This window comes from Monomorium pharaonis, chromosome 3 (assembly GCF_013373865.1).
Source record: "Monomorium pharaonis isolate MP-MQ-018 chromosome 3, ASM1337386v2, whole genome shotgun sequence".
NCBI classification, from domain to species: Eukaryota; Metazoa; Arthropoda; class Insecta; order Hymenoptera; family Formicidae; genus Monomorium; species Monomorium pharaonis.
The window spans coordinates 2,245,440-2,263,828 of NC_050469.1; the positions used below are offsets into that span (position 1 = coordinate 2,245,440).

Consider the following 18,389-nt stretch of genomic DNA (forward strand, 5'->3'; position numbering starts at 1 on the left):
TTGAGACTAGGAAACATCAATAAAGCATTCAAGAGAATTATATAATTCCATGGATTTATTTTAAGCGTCACATCACACATTTGACAGTTAAAAAATTATTAATCGTAGATCTCAAATTAATTTATATTTATGTCAAGACAGCTTGCAATCACAGTTTATGCATTTTTGATTGTCAAGATTTTTAACAACAACCAATTTTCGAAAATAAAATCATCAAAATGAAAGTTAAACGTGATTTATGCCGAGATTTTGCCGGCTTTAACGGAGTATGTACCTTTACCAGTACTGTCTATGTTCGCCGCGCTGCTGCTATAAACTCCTTTGGCACCCTCAATAGTACCGCTTTGACTTGTACCTTCATCAGTGTCACCGATTCGGGAAAATAAGCTATAAACAGAATGATTATCATAAAATTAATGTCTATTATCACAGTAAGAGATCTTAATATTTAATATTGATTTTAAAGTTTCGCATAATAAGTATTTCTAAATTTTTGACTACTTCAGGATTTTTGACTGCTTTTTTAAAACATTTTTCTAGTTTTTTCTTTCGTTGATGAATGAACATATTACATCTCGTTTAAATCAAAGTATATTTATTCAATAAATTACCATGTCTTTTCAATTTCCATAATTAGCTTTAGTTTGCATATTACCGATTGTATGACGAACGGGAAATATTCAGTCGCACAAATAAGAAACCTGTTCACCTTGAAATCTATGGTTAAAAAATTTTACGTGTATTGATTTACCTAATACAAAATTCTAATGTCAGTACACATATACATATTATAATTATTCTTTTTGTGATACAATTGAGACTATATCAATTCCGAGATATTAATCTCAGTAGCGGATTATCAAATTAAAAATCTTTTTTATAATCCCTTTTTTAAAAAAATTAAAATATTAATATAATCAAATGCGATTTTTAAATTATAAGCAACTAAGATTGAAAATTATTATTAAAATATTTTTTAACAACGACCACGTGGAGTACATTGATTGTGTATTTTTCATGAATAAAGAGTAAAAACATTGCAAATAAGTAGGAGATCTCCTTCATATAATTTCAGCAATGTGAGATTGTTACATACAATACGTTTCATTATTTGAATTGAGTGTAGAAAAAGAACAAATCACATTTTTCAAAATTTGTAGTATTAACAAAAAAACTCGTTTAACTTTTTACTGTAACTTTAGAGAAAAACTACAGTAAAAAGATTAATAAAATTATTAGAAATTAAATATCAATAATATACACGATATTTAATAATCAACAAATTTTTTAAAACGCTTGTGTTTAATTAAATAAAAAACTTAAATTTTAGATTTGAACTTGTCTCTTTTCTGCATTTAACATTGACGAAAAGTTAAAATATAAATTTTATAATACAGTACGACTTTATTTTATTTTCAAAAATATCAAACCTGGGGTAAATTACAACATTTTAAATGTAAGAGATTACTAGAAATAAAAAAAATTTTATTTAATCTTATAATAAAAATTTTTTAAACTTGCATTAGAGGAGAGAAGAGTATCATAAACCACTATTTTATTTGCTGACAATAAGGTCAGCAAATAAAAAAGTCATCTAAAGACGCACTTTTGTGTATATATGCTAACATCTTTAATTTTATAATTTTATCACTATACAAACAATATATCGAAATATGTATATTTGTATAGGCTCATATCTTGAGACAAGTGTCATTTGCATTGAAAATGTATTTATTCATTTTAAAGAATAAAAAAGTTTTTTTTAAAGAAAAGTGATTTGTTCTTTTTTTGTATTAACCGATTTATTTATATCTTTGAACCTAAAATTATACAATAACATTAATATTATATTACTGTTAGTTGGTGTTTACTAAAATATACTCGTATATACTTTCGGTAATACATACTCTACTCCTGGTCCATGACCGCCGAGTCCTTTGTGACCTCCATATCCACCACTTCCAGCACCAGCATTTGCACTTGCACTAGCTTGGGCATTAGAACTACCACTACCAAAACCGCATCCTCCACCAATACATCCACCTAGGACAGAGATACAAAACATGACATATGATCAAATCCATTGAGTAACCCGTTAATAAAATGTCTTATTCAAAAATAGTGTTTCGCATTCACGAGATTTTATTGTAAATTCTGCTTTGCAAAAATCTCGGATTCAATCGTGGCCAATACTTTTCAGTGCGATATTGAGAATAGAACCATGAAATCTTGTATGTCTCTGAATCCGATTACAATTAGCAGAAGAAGTAAATTTTTTTTAATGCAAAGGTTTGCATTTATTTGAATGCTTTTTATTGCGATTGAATACAAAAAATTCAGAAGATATTCAATTGAGTATCTTTTGAATATCTTCTGAATTCTGCTTTTTAACAAAATGTCTATTTTTTAATTCTTTTCAATCCGATTTTTTTTTATGTAGAGACAATGTCGTTAAATTTTTATTCAAATCACCGCCCAATCCTCCTGTTCCACCGCTTAAACCTGCTCCATGTCCTCCTAATGTTTCTCCATGCCCAATGCCAAATTCGCCAGGACCACTTCCTCCAAATCCTTTTTCACCTACATAATTCACCAACAGTAATATTATTTCAAAATTTTGCGATATACATTTTTCAAGACTATATTACTATCTATATTACCAAAATTTATGTAGAATTATTTCGCAACAAATATAAAAGTAAAATAAAATAATTGAAGTTTTTACAATTATTAGAAAGATCATTAAAAATTAACAAAAATATATCAAAAATATAAAATTAAAAAAAGAAAAATATTTCATATCTTAATTAAAAGATTCTCTGGCATAAATAATCTTCTAATGTTTATTTATACAACTACCTCCATAACTGCCCGCACCGCCATAACCAGTACCATGACCACCTTTACCGTAACCCCCGATACCACCACTTCCGTAAGTACCTACATTAGAACCAGCCCCACCATGACTACTACTAGAACCACCACCATATCCTCCAAGGCCACCACTACCGTGGCCTCTGGAGCCACTTCCTCCATAACTGCCAGCACTGGCACTACTTCCTCCATAACCACCTCCACCAACTTTATTAACGCCGCCTCCTACACTACCGTGATCATCTAAAAATATGTATAATACATTTATATAAAACTTCTATAGAGTTACAAAATTCGAGTATCGAAATACTATAGCAAGAAAATTCTCTAAAAATTATGTAAAATATTTATTTGTAAATTTTTATTTTAAAGTTTTGTGAAATATAAGAGATTAAAGCTAGTCAACCTCAAACTACGTTTAGATAGTTGCATATTGAACGAGCAATAGATTACTGATCACGTAAAAAGTAACTATTTAAATTTTTAATTGGCTAGCTTTGGTCCTTTTTTAGTTATATTTCAAAAACTAATAATTATTTTTTCGAGAATTTTCTTGTTGTAATATTGTAATTTACAAATTTCAAGACACTCTTGTATATTACAATGTTTTGAGATTGTGAAGAATTATAATTGTTGTATAGCAAAAGCTAATAACAAAAGCATTTATTTTAAAAATTAATTATATAATTCTTCGAAAATATAGTCTGTCTAATAAGAGCGTGGTTGGTTTAATTTATACAAAAATTTATTTTAAAAAATTGTCAAATGCGCGCGCGCACGCACGCACGCACGCACGCAAACACCACACGCACACACCACACGCACGCACGCACGCACACACACACACACACACACACACACACACACACACACACACACACACACACACACACCACACGCGCGCGCGCGCGCGCGCGCGCGTTTATATTATATTTGATTAGAATTAAAATGCAGTTATGATTCAATCACTAGTAGTGTCATTAATAATTGCTTAAACAGATTGTATATCTGTAAAGTATTATCTCTATTATATAATTTTGCATCTTTATATTCTATAATGATTAGTAAATTCTAATTGATTATATGTGATCATTATACAGAGTAACCATTAGTATTGTGTCAAATATTTATTTATATTTTTCCTTCTTTGTTTCGACATTTTCTTTTAAAATAAGGTAGACTCGTCAATTTGAATCATTGAACAACTTATAAGTGTTTAGCAAAACTCATTAACCATTGAAAAAATATGTTTCTTATTAATTGGTTCTACAGTAGATGGAAAAACTATACATAAACTTATCATAAATTTTATACTAAATATATGAATCTGAAATAGTTTCAAGCAAAATTACACTTAGACGATAATGGTTTTGATATTTTTCTATTTTCCTTTCACGGAATTGCGTCATAATCTTATACATTATAATGTGAGTATCAATATTTTAATTATTTTACAATACTTTCCGCACGATTACAAATAATATTGGTATGCACGGTACATTGAATTATTGTAAACATGATTTATCCGATTCATCTTGTAGCATTACAATGGAAAAAACAATCAATAAAGTTAGGACATATTTGGAAGAATATCCGAATTCCTTGATTCAGAAACTGTTCAAGATATGATTGAAGCGAGAAACTATACGAAAGATTTTGAGAGACATCATTAAAATGTATTTGCATACAAAATCAGTATACATTAGTTACTAATAAAAATAACAGTTGTTGAGAAAAAAGTGAAATTTTGCAAGATAGTACAAATAATTAACGTATTTGAGAATAAGAAACTTAAAAAAAACAGGTTATTTTTGCACATAAAAGTCTGGAATGGCCTTCTACCAAAATTAAATACATTTTTTCTTTCTAGGATTACATCAAAAGCGTTAAACAATCATAAAATACTGGACTCAAAGAACATATTTACAAATGTATTCACGGAACTTCTATAGTCATTCCAAATAATGATATTTAAAAGTCGAAAAATAATTGATATTCTGTGCCAATTCTAATGGACAACATTTCAAAACCATATCATTAAGTTATGCATGCAAGCAAAAAAAGTTTTTTTAAATAACGTATATTTAAATTATTAAAATTTAAATTATTAATATATATATATTTTTATACCCCTGGTAATAGAATTGATAGTCTTTTTTACAAAATAGTGTTTTATTATTGTATTTGCATCACTTGCTGCAAAGTAATAACCATTTACTTATGACACAATTCCAATAGTTGTTCTGTATTTGTTTCTGTTATATTTAGGCTGTGTAAATTTTTCAGCGTAATATTTCCTTAAAATGCATTACTGTACTAAATTTTATTAAGATAAAGAAAAGCAAAGCTTAAATAAAAGTTTAAATAAAAATTTAGATTATTATATTAATTTTTAGTTATTACATGTACGTGTTTACAATTTTTATATATAAAATTTTTGTATATAAAATATAAATTCTTTCATTTTACACTTACCATAGCCTCCGAGTCCTGAAAAATTTATAAAATATTAATTCTAGATAAATTAACTATTTAGAGGAATATGTATATGGTATATAAAGTAAAACATTAAATTATTCAAAATTAATGAAAATAAAAAATTAATTACCATATGCACCGCCACTGCCTCTGTGTCCGCCACCTCCATAGCCACCGCCACTTCCATATCCATGACCGATACCGCCTCCGAAATCGCCGTGGCCACCGCCATATCCTCCGCTACTTCCGCCTCCGAAACCACCTTCTAGTCCGCCACTGTGACTACCGCCACCTCCAAGTCCACCATGACCACCGCCATACCCTCCGCCACTACCTCCAAAACCACTGTGACCACTGCTATCTCCTAAACTACTATGGCTACCGCCACCTCCAAATCCACCATGACCACCGCCATATCCTCCGCCACTACTGCCTCCGAAACCACCGTGACTACCGCCACCTCCTAATCCACCACTATGGCTACCGCCGCCTCCAAAACTACCGTGACCACCGCCACCTCCTAATCCGCCACTATGACTACTGCTACCTCCAAGTCCACCATGACCACCGCCATACCCTCCGTCACTACCGCCTCCAAAACCACTGTGACCACTGCTACCTCCTAAACTACTATGGCTACCGCCACCTCCAAATCCACCATGACCACCGCCATATCCTCCGCCACTATTGCCTCCGAAACCACCGTGACTACCGCCACCTCCTAATCCCCCACTATGGCTACCGCCATATCCGCCGCTACCACTGCCTCCGAAACCACTATGACCGTCGCCTCCATATCCACCGGCATTTGTCAGAGCTGAAGATTGTGCACCTGCTGAAGCACTACCGACGGCTTGAGAACTTGATTTAGAGGAACTGCTACCACCATACGAGCTTGCACTGGCTGAACTGCTAGCGCTACTGGAGGCAAATGAGCCTCCACTGTAACGCTTCGATCGGAGTAATTCATCTTCTGCAACAAATTGAAAGAATTATTTTCATATCACCAAGTTAAATTTAACTTAAAGAAAAAGTAACTTTAAATAAATCACAAATCCGGTTATACAAAAAATATTATAGGTAAAATATTTATTTTTTTATATTTAAATAAATTTTTCTCCTTCGTATTATGGAATAAAAAATATGTAACTAAATTTAATAAGAAGTTAAACCACATATAAGTTGGATTATCTTGGATCAGAGTTCAAATATGAACAAACATCAATTATCTACATATGATTACAAAAAATTTTCATATTTGTAGCAAAGATTTGTTATCAATTTCTTAGAAAAATGTAGAACTCGTGATGGTTTGCATTTTTATTTAAGTTTTCCTTAAGAAGCAATCGCAAAGTTAATACGATGAGGAAGACGCATATTACACATTCATTTATGAATACATTTATGAATACGAATTGCGTCACAGCAAAATTATTGCGGTCTCACTAATGGCAAAATCTTGGAAACATAAATAACCCTTTTAAGTATAAAAAATTTCTTAAACTGTAAATTTTTTATAAAAATAATATATACATCATTATTTCTTCATGTAAGATTTTTTTTACTTTTGTTATGTAAAATAAACTATTAAATATATCTTATGTGTACGTGTGTGCGCGCACGCGCGCGTGTATGTGTGTGTATTAAAGATATAGTTTTTATATTAGGAAGAGAAAATATATAGCAATGGTGTACAACACAAAGTATTAAATATTTCTAAAATATTGTATCAGCATTTAAATATCCGCTAATAAGCAATATTTCGGAATATTTCTGCAATATTCTTAAAATATTCCAAATGTTGCAAAAATATTTCTGAAATTTTAATGCAATATTCTAAAAATGTTGCAGAAGAATTATTTGTATTTATATTATACTCAACGTATTTCACTAACTGATAATTAGTAAGATAATTTATTATAGTTAAATAATGTCATTGTTTTTCTTTTAAAATAAAGACATTTTAATTGTAAATGATCTTATTAATCAGTTAAAGTATAATAATAATATAAAATATAATAATAAATATGACAAAAATAATAATTTTGTTGTTAATAGTCTACTTATATCGAAATATTTATTATAAAATACTTATACGATACTACTGCATATACAATGTTTATAAATATAAAATAATGAAAACAATATAAGTATCAATATAATGTCAAACGTAGCAGTGATATCAGAAATAATCAGAAATATTTGTATAATATATAGTAATATCAACAATAAACATTTAATAAAATAAAAATCAAATTTTATCTTATATTCATGTAATTGATTCTATATTTCTACGCAAGAAACCAGTTGCGATTTGCGATTAATAATAATTAAGTGTTAAGCTTTATTTGACGTTCATTGATTATTGCAATTGCTTAGTCGTAATTGATTGCTTACAACTAATGTAGAATTAGCAGAAGAAAATAAGACAATTTCCCTTTCTTCACAACTTCTATACAGAATGTATTACAACAAACACACTTAAAATAATGTAGAAATAAGTACATTTATCATTAATGTAATTAGTGTATTAATATTACTACTACCCTGTACAGCACAAAACTTACAGTTACATTGCTAATAGATATAACAATATTGCAACAAGATTGCAATATTATTATATAAATGTAACTATAATGTACTATAATATAATTGAAACACTTCTGCAAAGTTTGTAATACGTTGCAATATTGTAATATTCCTGCAATCTTTCAGGAATTTTGTGTTTTAAAGGTAAATATTCAAACTTTCTTTTATATTTGTGACAAAAGTTCCTAGCAAACACAGAACATTGTAGCAACATTGCGGCAATTTTGTAATATTGCTACAATGTTATAACATTGCCGCAACGTCGCTACTATGTTCTGTGTTTACTGGGTTTCTTCTTATACTTTAATTAATACACTAATACACTTTTCCTTAAATAATAAAGATAATAAAAAGCGAAATTTATTTTAGGTATGATTTAATGTTGATGACAATTTGATACTACAGAAGAAGAAAATGGTTACCTCGTGCTTGGACACATGCTGCAAGTAATAAAGCTAAAAAGCCGATCGTTCGATACTGCCACATGATGATATCTATTTTCATCCCGATCGATCGTCGTCTTTATATCTCTATACCTCCCACTCTAACTGCTTATTCCTTCCTAAAACTACTAGTTGCTTCGTTGAACCGTAGACAGGATTGATGAACAGTAGAAGCAAAAAAATGCATTGAATACGTGGCCAAGGCTAAAGTAAACGGCAATAAACACGTATTAGTCAGTCTGATCGGGAATTTATTTAAATCTGTCATCATCTCTTTATGTATTCTCATTTATATCTTTCGATATAAATTGACTCTATTACAAAACATAATGTAAACAATTTTTATTTTAAGACATATAATAGACTACAATTCTAAAAATAAATCAATCAGATAAATTTCTTTTCAAACAGATCATGTATTTTATAAAAGTTTAAAAAATTTTTATAGTGTATCAAACGTTTATTAAATGTTTTTTTATGTTTAATAAACGTTTATTTACGTTTATTAAATCATTGAAACATCTCGTATAAAAATGATATCTTACATTAACCAGAAAACATTAAAATAGATATTATATGGTCTTATCAGATATTATTACAAAGTTTATTAAATAGTTTTTAAAAACATCAAATTTTATTTTTTTTAGCTTAAATGTTTAAAATTGATATTTAACACTTACAAAAAATATTTTGAATCTAATTGTTGCTTGGGTTGTAGATTAAAATATGTTAATATTTTCATTATAATCAGAAAAGTATTCATATAAAAATCTTGAAAAAAATTTTACTAGGCAATAAAAGAAAAAGAATTAACATCTTTTTCATATACTGAAAAAATTGTATTCTAAAACAAAATGTAAAATAAAATTATACAGAAATTATAAACAATTTTGAAATTAATAAGAATTCTGAAAAATTATATAAAAAATTCTAAGAAAAAGTATACATTTTTTTAGTATTTCTGGAAAACGTTCCAATTCGTAAATATTTGGAAATGAATTTTCAGGATTATCTTTTTAAATAAAGAAATCTTTGTTGTACAAAATTAATTATCTTACAATATTTTTGTTGCAAGTTGCGACAATCTATGCAAATTAATATTCCATGAATTAATTTCACGATTTAATTCCGAAAGATTTAATTCCGATGTCAACAGCTAAAAGAATATAACAAAGATACTTATTCTTTTACAATTTGATGGAAATTTATTGTCACAATTTATTATTGCTGTAAACATAATATTCTGAATATGCATTAAATATTATATATGTTTGGTCATTGACATTGTTAATAGTTTAATAATTACTGATTTAAATTTACAGAATATGGCCATGTAAAGTATTTATGAAGGTCATTTGCAGTCTTCAGCGAATTTATCTCGATGAATTTCAATGTCATTTTACACATTTATCATCCGTACTAATCGTTAATACGTAATAAGATACGTAATGTATTCATTTTGTTAACAATAATTATAATTTTTCTATCTTCACAAATTATTATATGAGAAAAGTATAATTTCTTAAAAAAAAAGTTAAAAGTATTAACATTCAAATTTAATATTATTTTTAATACTTTAATGTTAATCAATATTTGCCAAATTTGAAAGAATATTTATATGTTGTATTTTTAATGTGCTAATGCAAAAATATTGCAATAAAAAGTTATATTTTAAACGGATCTAATAATAAAACTAATTTTTTAATTTGGAAGGGGAGGGGGTTAATCCCATTTCCCCTAAAATCCACCAGTGATCTTAGCCATAATTAATCTTAAATCGAGGAAATATAATATTTTGCCAGAACAACTTTTTGTTTTTTAGATTATTGTTTTCTGAAAATTTTATGTGCGTGTTTCTAATATTTTCATATTATCGCAATTAAATAGAACGGGAAAGGAAACGTACAATAAATAAGTATCTTTTAATTGACTTAAAAGATTAAAGCAATAGTTATATAATCGACAGTCAACCGAGATAATTTGTTGCTGTATACCTGATTTTTTAATATTTCCTTAACGCAATAATTTATGACTTGCATACTTAGCATAAAGTGAATGACACGCGAGAACAGATATATGTTTAATGAATTAATCTCACACACAAGCGGTCGTCTGATAATAAAAGTCGTCATTCCTCTAAATCAAAATCTACGTTAACGTACACTTAAAATAATTAAATATAAATCATAACGTTACACACAGAAAAAAGTAATTGATTCAACAAAATGTGTATTTGTGGGCTACAGATATGCAATACAATAATATATGCTATTGAAATATCAACATTGTACTTGCATTAATAGCAAATAACATTGTATTGAGTATATCTGTAGTTGGCCCCATAGGAAAAAAATTATGCAAAAATTACTGCACAAAAAATTGCATATTTTTGTGTATAAATTTCTGCAGTTTTTACAGATTTTTGTACAAGGTTTTTGCCTTCACAATTTTTCTATAGAATATTTTGCAGAATTTTATGTAATTTTTTCTAACGACAAAGAACTTCAGAAAACATTACATAAAATTCTGCAAAATATTCTGCAGAAAAATTTTGAAAGCAAAAACTTTGTATAAAAATCTGTAAAAACTGCAGAAATTCATACACAAAAATATGCAATTTTGTGTAGTAATTTTTGCATAATTTTTTTCCTACGGGGCAGCCCGCAACTACACATTTTATTGGCTAAAATTATTTTTTTTCTGTATATATCCTTCACGCAATTTAAATTTATAGTAAAAATATAAAGAAATTTAAATATAGAGATAAATAAATAATTGTGTAAAATAATTTTTAAAGTGCATGATCATAATAAATTCTTTATTTCACTATTTACAATTTTTGATGATTTAATATCCCTGGTAAAAATTCTATTGGAAACGAATAATATATGCATTCTGTATCCATTTCTAACTGTTTTATTATATGTTTCTTTCCCTACATTTACAGATAGAAACGAATAAAAAATATTGCAGATTGTATATGCAAAAAACAGAAAGGAAGACTAACTGTATCTAACTGATCTGTAAAAAGAACTATCCGAATCTATGCGCTGATGTAACTATGAATCCTATCCGTTTGTTTTACTATTCATTATTTCCTTACATTTATAAATATAAATAGAAAAAAAATGTTGCAGATTGTATAACATGAAAAGAAAGACTAACTTTATCTAACTGATCTGTAACGGAACGATGCGACTCAGTTCTATATGTTAATGTAACTATCCGTTTCTATATGCACTGTACAAAAATTTAAAATAACCAGTTATAAAAATCTATAAAGTGAATGAATGTATGAAAACACGTGCAAGTGGATAGAACTAAAAAAATATTTTTAATTAACTATCAATTGATTGCACTTTAGTTTAAAGTTTATCTTCTTTCCTTCACATTAGAAAGACAAAGATAAACTCAGAATTAGTTTAACTAAAAAAAAAAACTTATAATTATGTCTACATAAAGGTGCAATGGACTCGATCGGTTTGAATGCCAAAGGTAGGACCTCGTTTGAGAATCATCTCCTGGTTTATTATTATTATCATTATTATTATTACGTCTGCATATATACATTCGGATTACGTTAAAAATCGGTTAAATATTTTCTTTCCGTTTCTGCATACATATTAGGTTATTGAAATATGCAGTGAATAGACGATAGCGACAGGGACAGCCTATTCGTTTGCGTTTCCTTTCTATGTTAGATTCACTTGTTAGTTCTCTTACAATTATATTTTCCGAGGAAAACAAGTATATATTCAATCTTTTCCTATTATATCCAACCCTTGACACATGAAGAGCGAGAGAAATTATTGTTAGAGATCGATAAGAGTGATAGTAGTTTATAATGGGCTAGTATCACATAAGATTGTTAATGAAACTGATAATGAGATCAATAATGTAGAAAACATGATTAAAGTTGCCAAATCATTCCTTTAACACATTACGAAGTTGAAAACATGACTCCGCTCTACAATGTTTGCATTAAGAACTAATTGCTTATGTATGTTATACATTCATAGGCAAATGATTGCTAATGATAAAGGCTTTATAAATAAATTTATAAACAAATTTAATTAATGTACATTAAATAAAACGTCTAAATAATTTGAATTTTTAACAAAGCACAAAAATGTAATAAAATATAAAAAAATATATAAAACAAAATAACAAATTAAAAAACTTTTTATTTACAGCTTGTCGTGGTTGTAAGAAAGCTTTAATACTAAAAAATGTATAAAGATACATACATTTGTTAATCTAGAAGTAATATTTTATACCATGCCCTCCTAAAAAAAAACTGCCCTTGCTCAAGCAAACTGTAGAAGTTTTACTTACTTATGAAAAAATAACAACTCTCCTCACTCAGATAGAGGCTATACTCAATTTTTGGCCCTTGTGCCCAATCAGTGATGATCGAGATGATCTTAATATTCTGATACCATGGCTATTTTCTCATGCATTCTGCACTCATCATTGTTCTTGAGTCATTCCTTGAGATTGTTACACAGCTGCAATTATTACAATGGCAATTAATTCGTAAAATGATAGATTGCTTTTAGTCAAGGTAATCTACAGAATACCTTATAGCGTTATCATTCCATTTACAAGTGGAATCAGCCTATTCCATGCCTCTCAAAAGATTCCATGATTTTGGTCATTGATGAACGCTATCTTCTTACTAAATGACCTCTAGGTCGAGTAATTGATACTCATGCAGGTAAGGCTGAATGAACTCACTCGAATGATTACAGTACACACACAAGTTTCAATTTTATAAAACGTCCAATTGTGCATGCCCCCGCTTCCTATTACTACTAAAATTTTATAAGTTTTCATTCACATTCGTTTTAACGAAGGCACAATATTGGCACTGCGACAACTTACCCGTTACTTTTTATAGAGTCGCGCGTGCACGTTCATAAAAATTGTAAAATTAAAAGAAAAATTTTAGAGGCAATCCTGCCTAAATTTAAGTGCTTTCTTATATATTTACATAAGTCTAAAGTTGAATTTATTAATTAAAGAAAAGCCATTTTATTGCTTCCAAACTGTTTTCAAACTTAAGTTTCAAAATGGTTCTTTCTGGAGATGTCTGGAGAGAGGAACCTGACAGCGGTCATCGCGTTGTTTTAGATGTTTTTATCCATCAGCGCCTCTATGTGCACAAAATGTGCACATTGAACTACATAGTCAAATATCTATGAATCCCGTAGGTAATGTGCATGACTTTTTGGGTCTCTTCTATGCTATGTCCACGCATGTCCACATTTATTTGGTTCTATTTCATGCTATACCCGTAAATTTTACAATTAGATGCATTCATATTTTAAATCTATTTTATGCAAATGTGCATAATCGTGTTCTATAAATGTGCAATACCACGTATACATGATATAAATTCAAATAATTGATTTGATAAAAATTCACTCACTAGTCGAGCATACGAAATTCTCGAAACGAATTTGTCTCCGTTCGTTGTATCTCGGCGCGTAGTTTTCATTCAAACGGTTTCCTCAGCCTGTGTTTCCACGAAGTTACGTGACGTCACGCCACTTTCGTGCTATGTTGATTTTCGTTCGGACAAAGTTTTCGTGGGCGCGTATTCGCTCGAGGAGGGTACGCAATCCGTTCGGTAGAATGTCGATCGTACTAATAATGAAACTTTATATAGTCATCGCGCAATCATACAGAGATACAAAACTCTGGGAGCGAATTACTTTATTTCTGTTCAGTGCCTCGACTTGCGATTCTTGGCGCTTTTTTCGGGTTTCGTTTCGTGACGTCACGCATTGTACCACTTTTCTGCCATATTTTATCCTCCGCCAATCAGACGAGCCGTACTTTTCACGTATTTTTTCAAATATAACGATCGCGTCAAGTGAAATTCTCGAGCGCAGTTTACTTTTTACTCGTGTGTGATATATTATCCATAATATCGGGAGTGCCGAATAAAGTATCGGGCGATCGTTATTAATGTGCGGTTCGATTCGAAATAGCAGGATGATGTCAGCAGAAAGCGGTATCCATGGAACGACTCGGTATTAAATATACTATTTTTTCAAGTAATACATTTCTTCACCTACTTTTGTGTTTGAGTTTAGGAATAATATTTATTATCTTTTCAGAATCAAAAACGGAAAAGGAATGTAGCAGTAGCAGCAGCAGCACCAGCAGCAGGAGCAGCGACAGCAATCGGTGAGTGAATTTTTATCAAATCAATTATTTGAATTTATATCATGTATATGTGATATTGCACATTTATAGTTAACACGATTATGCACATTTGCATAAAACAGATTTAAAAGATAAATGCATATAATTGTAAAATTTACGGATATAACATGAAACAACCAAATAAACGTGGACATAGCATATATAGAAGAGACCCAAAAAGACATGCACATTATTTATGGGATTCATAGATATTTGTCTACATAGATTCAATGTGCACATTTTGTGCACATAGAGGGGCTGATGAATGAAAACACCTAGAGTGAACTCTAAAAACCTAAAATAATACGATGACTGCTCTGGAGGGAGGAACATGAGTACAGTTCAAAATTCATATCCGTACATTGCATGGATTTGATGCTTATAGCACATTTCACTTATTGATAGACACAGATTTTTTCTCTTAGGTCTTGGAGCTCTATTTTTCCACCTCCATTTGGCAAGATATATATATAAAATTATGGCTATTAGTCATTCCTCAGAATTTGTAAGTTTTCTTAAATTAACATAGCTTAAATAATTTATTCAGTTGGTCAATAAATTTTATGCTATCAATTATGCTAAAGTTACTATAGATAATAATCAACATTGTCAAAAAAATAATCGAAAAACAAACTTTATTGTATTTCATATTTTGCTATTTATTATTTCGCTTTCATGTTATTAAATATTTCTTATGTTCGTTGTTAGTTACTTGTTCAATCTGTTAAAATTGTTAAATAATTAAATATTAATATTCTTTACATTTTCCAGTTGCGTTACTTATAATTTAACATAATTAATTTAAATTATCAAAAATTAATGTTGTTAAAGTAATATAAGTTCATTATAAATCAACATAATATTAATTTTTTAACAACTTTTAACAACTTGGAAATTTACAAACTTGTTAAAGAGATGCTGGAGATTTTGTACCAATTAAACACAATAATTACGAATTCGTCTCATTGGTTTTACAGATTTGAAAATTATTCAGAATAAAAATATATATATTATTACTAGTCTGGATTATGAACTATATGTCAAAAACAAAAAAAATCATAATGTACAATACTTTTATCATTTCTTACTGTTAGTTTGAAATATAGCATATGGAGTTGTCACATAGTAATAATATTCTTTGTTATAAAAGATCTTTTATTTGTATTGACGAAATTCAAAATTCCAGATGTGTAAATGACAGGAACAATGTCGAGTTCTTAAAATTAGACTTTGATACCTACTTGAGACGAAGACATTTTATGAAAATTTAGGCGTATATGCACGTAAAGTTGAGCAACGTGAAAGAAATTTGTTATTCTCAGTATAAAATCCAATTCACAGACTGATATTAGTACGGACATTTTAATTCTAGAAAAGGTTTTTAGATTATTAAAAAAATATATACAAAATTTTGTTAATTATGTGCACTAATGATTTTACATTATCTCAATCAAGTTTGACCGTTATTTCAACATCATCTTAAAAACAGATTGTAAACGATAATAATAACTAAATGAAATAGTACAAGCACAGTATTTTATTAACAAAATTTCAATATTCTCATTATTTCTACAGTAACTAAATGTATCAAACAAGTTAACAATTAATTTAGTGATTATTCGTTTCTTTGATTCATTATTTAAACAGATACAGCTTAAGCATTATAAATTTTGCCACTTAAATAATTGCGTGGCAATATATATTGTAAAAATTATTCTAGATAACGTATATTTTTTGCTCGTAATTATGTGTTGCTATTAAAATTGACTTCATATTTTTTGATGGCAAATTGATGCCTTCATTAAATAGCAACTTGTCAACAATTTGTTGGCAACTTTGAAAACGTAATCATTAAAATTCGCGATGTTATCATTAATAATTAATAGTAATAGAAAAGCAGATAAAACTGTACTAGTCCCTATATCATCATCTAAATCTAAAGAATTCTACGACTTCCATTAAAAATTGTGAACTTAAAAAATCCGTATATATGGGGTATGTGGATTTAAACTCACGATTCATCACTTACGAGTCCGTTGCTTTCATACAGGCCTACATGACATTCCTGATGTTATCATTATTGTTACTACAATAATTTGTAGAATCACATACATTGTTATATTAACGATAAGGCCAGGTGATTTTGATGCTGCCACCTTGCCATTAAACTGTTGGACACACACACACACACGCGCGCGCGCACAGATAAATAAGTTTCACTAGAATTTCTTCCAGTCTCTATGCAGCTAGTTGGCAAGTTATTTACTATAAGTAAGATCATAAACATTCTCCTATTTTATGCATTTTGCTTAAATATGAGTTAGATTGCACAAAGGGAGAAACATTATAATTATTGTCTTTCAAAACTATTATACATATATGAATTTAATTATAAAATTGGTCCTATATTAATACTAATATATATAACATTTTGTCATTGAGTTTTGTTCACAACAGAATGTGTTTCAAAAACGCATTATTAATGTAAAATTAGATGCAATTCTATGTTATATATTGTATTTTATACTGAATAAAAATCGCACAGCAACAATTAATTATATATGAGCAAATTACATGAAAAAATCTTTGTGTCTTTAAAAAAATTGTACCTTAAAGCTGTACCTTAAAAAATCTATATTGCTATGATTGAGAGCTCATCCGCGTAAATATCGTTCGAAAAAAAAAGAAAAAAAAAAACATTAAAAAACTTTATTAAAAAAACGTCAAAACATGAATACAATATATGTAGAATTGGTGTAAATATCATATTTACACACACGTACATATATATCTTTTTCTATAAATAATTTTCTTCATAAGTTTGTGACATAATATCGAGATTCTCATTAATTGGCGATTTATTTTATGTAATGTCATTTTTAAATTCATATTAAGGATACAACACATATCAAAAGTTCTACAACTTAAAAAGAATGTCTTATATTTTCATCTCTAAATAATTTTCTTTACTATTTTTATCGTTATATTTTCATATATTATTTGCATTATGATTTTTTAATCATCTTCAAAATTGCAAAATTCTTTGCAAGAGTAACTTAAGTCTGAAAATACAATATTCAAGAGATATGATTAAATGTTTCAGTTCTAAATAAATACAATATATTATTAACAGAATAGTGGAAAACTTAAGAATAAAAAATATGTAATTAAAAATAAATTGCTCTTCTAGCAAATTATGTGATTAATTAGATATAATATTCAAGATATCATCTATAATGACTTTCTTTTGATTTTATATATAAGGCCAAAGATTTAGACTTTTCTGTTATCATTTTAAAATCATATTTCATAACATAATTTCACAAGCTTAACACATACATACAATCGCGCACGCATAAGCACACACAACTATTTCTTCTCAACTATTATTTCTATTAATTGTGCATGTAGCATTTAGTTTTAATACTCTTCTTTTCCATTCATACTTGCAAGCACATGACTTTGTTGAGTTGCACTTCGAATGACTTCAATCCACCTAAAAAATATAATTTTATCAATGTATCTTTCGTATTTTAAAATTTTACAACACAGCATTACAAGATATCCTTGAACTTTGGAACAGTTTTTAATTTGCATTACACACGTACACGTACACGCACACACACACACACACACACACATCACACATCCACACTCAGCAGAAAGGCTTTAGAGTAAAAAAATACTGCGGAAGTGACGAATCGTAGAGCCTTATCTCTGTTGTGACACACGCACGCATGCACGCACAAGAAGTGTAACACATAGGAAGTTTTAACCCAAAAAAGATTTGTC

The 18,389-nt window shown here is 28.8% G+C and overlaps 2 protein-coding genes and 1 long non-coding RNA gene across 5 annotated transcripts in view; all 3 read right to left on the reverse strand.

Moving 5' to 3' along the window:
• Positions 1 to 37: 37 nt before the first annotated feature.
• Positions 38 to 8,468, reverse strand: LOC105831646 (glycine-rich cell wall structural protein). Of its 3 annotated transcripts, none has more exons than XM_012671907.3 (7): positions 8,364 to 8,468; positions 5,483 to 6,325; positions 5,350 to 5,364; positions 2,860 to 3,117; positions 2,473 to 2,580; positions 1,908 to 2,043; positions 38 to 387 (listed from the first exon to the last, which is right to left on the reverse strand). In XM_012671907.3, the coding sequence occupies exons 1-7, from the start codon at positions 8,443 to 8,445 to the stop codon at positions 237 to 239; spliced, it is 1,593 nt and encodes a 530-aa protein (XP_012527361.2). In that variant the 5' UTR covers positions 8,446 to 8,468; the 3' UTR covers positions 38 to 236. The 3 variants fall into 3 exon arrangements, with proteins under 3 accessions (XP_012527361.2, XP_028046471.2, XP_028046476.2); XM_028190670.2 differs by having other exon boundaries at positions 2,857 to 3,117; XM_028190675.2 differs by lacking the exon at positions 2,860 to 3,117.
• Positions 8,469 to 11,172: 2,704 nt separating this feature from the next.
• LOC118644818 lies at positions 11,173 to 13,727 on the reverse strand. Its single transcript, XR_004962595.1, has 2 exons — positions 12,965 to 13,727; positions 11,173 to 12,892 (listed from the first exon to the last, which is right to left on the reverse strand). It is a non-coding gene; the product is annotated as an uncharacterized LOC118644818 (long non-coding RNA).
• A 2,007-nt stretch (positions 13,728 to 15,734) lies between these two features.
• The window catches only part of LOC105831644 (FERM, ARHGEF and pleckstrin domain-containing protein 1), a 55,361-nt gene continuing 52,706 nt past the window's right edge, over positions 15,735 to 18,389 (reverse strand). Inside the window, exon 21 of the mRNA XM_012671901.3 lies at positions 15,735 to 18,093. Within this exon, the coding sequence (XP_012527355.1) occupies positions 18,018 to 18,093 (76 nt within the window). The 3' untranslated portion in view covers positions 15,735 to 18,017. The remainder of the gene's footprint in view (positions 18,094 to 18,389) is intronic.

Coding starts and splice junctions, on each gene's coding strand:
- LOC105831646 (XM_028190670.2), bottom strand. CDS start 8,445: ATGAAAATAGATATCATCATGTGGCAGTATCGAACGATCGGCTTTTTA. Junction 6,326..8,363: donor AGCATGTGTCCAAGCACGAG/GTAACCATTTTC, acceptor AATTTGTTGCAG/AAGATGAATTACTCCGATCG. Junction 2,581..2,856: donor TGCGGGCAGTTATGGAGGTA/GTTGTATAAATA, acceptor TGAATTATGTAG/GTGAAAAAGGATTTGGAGGA.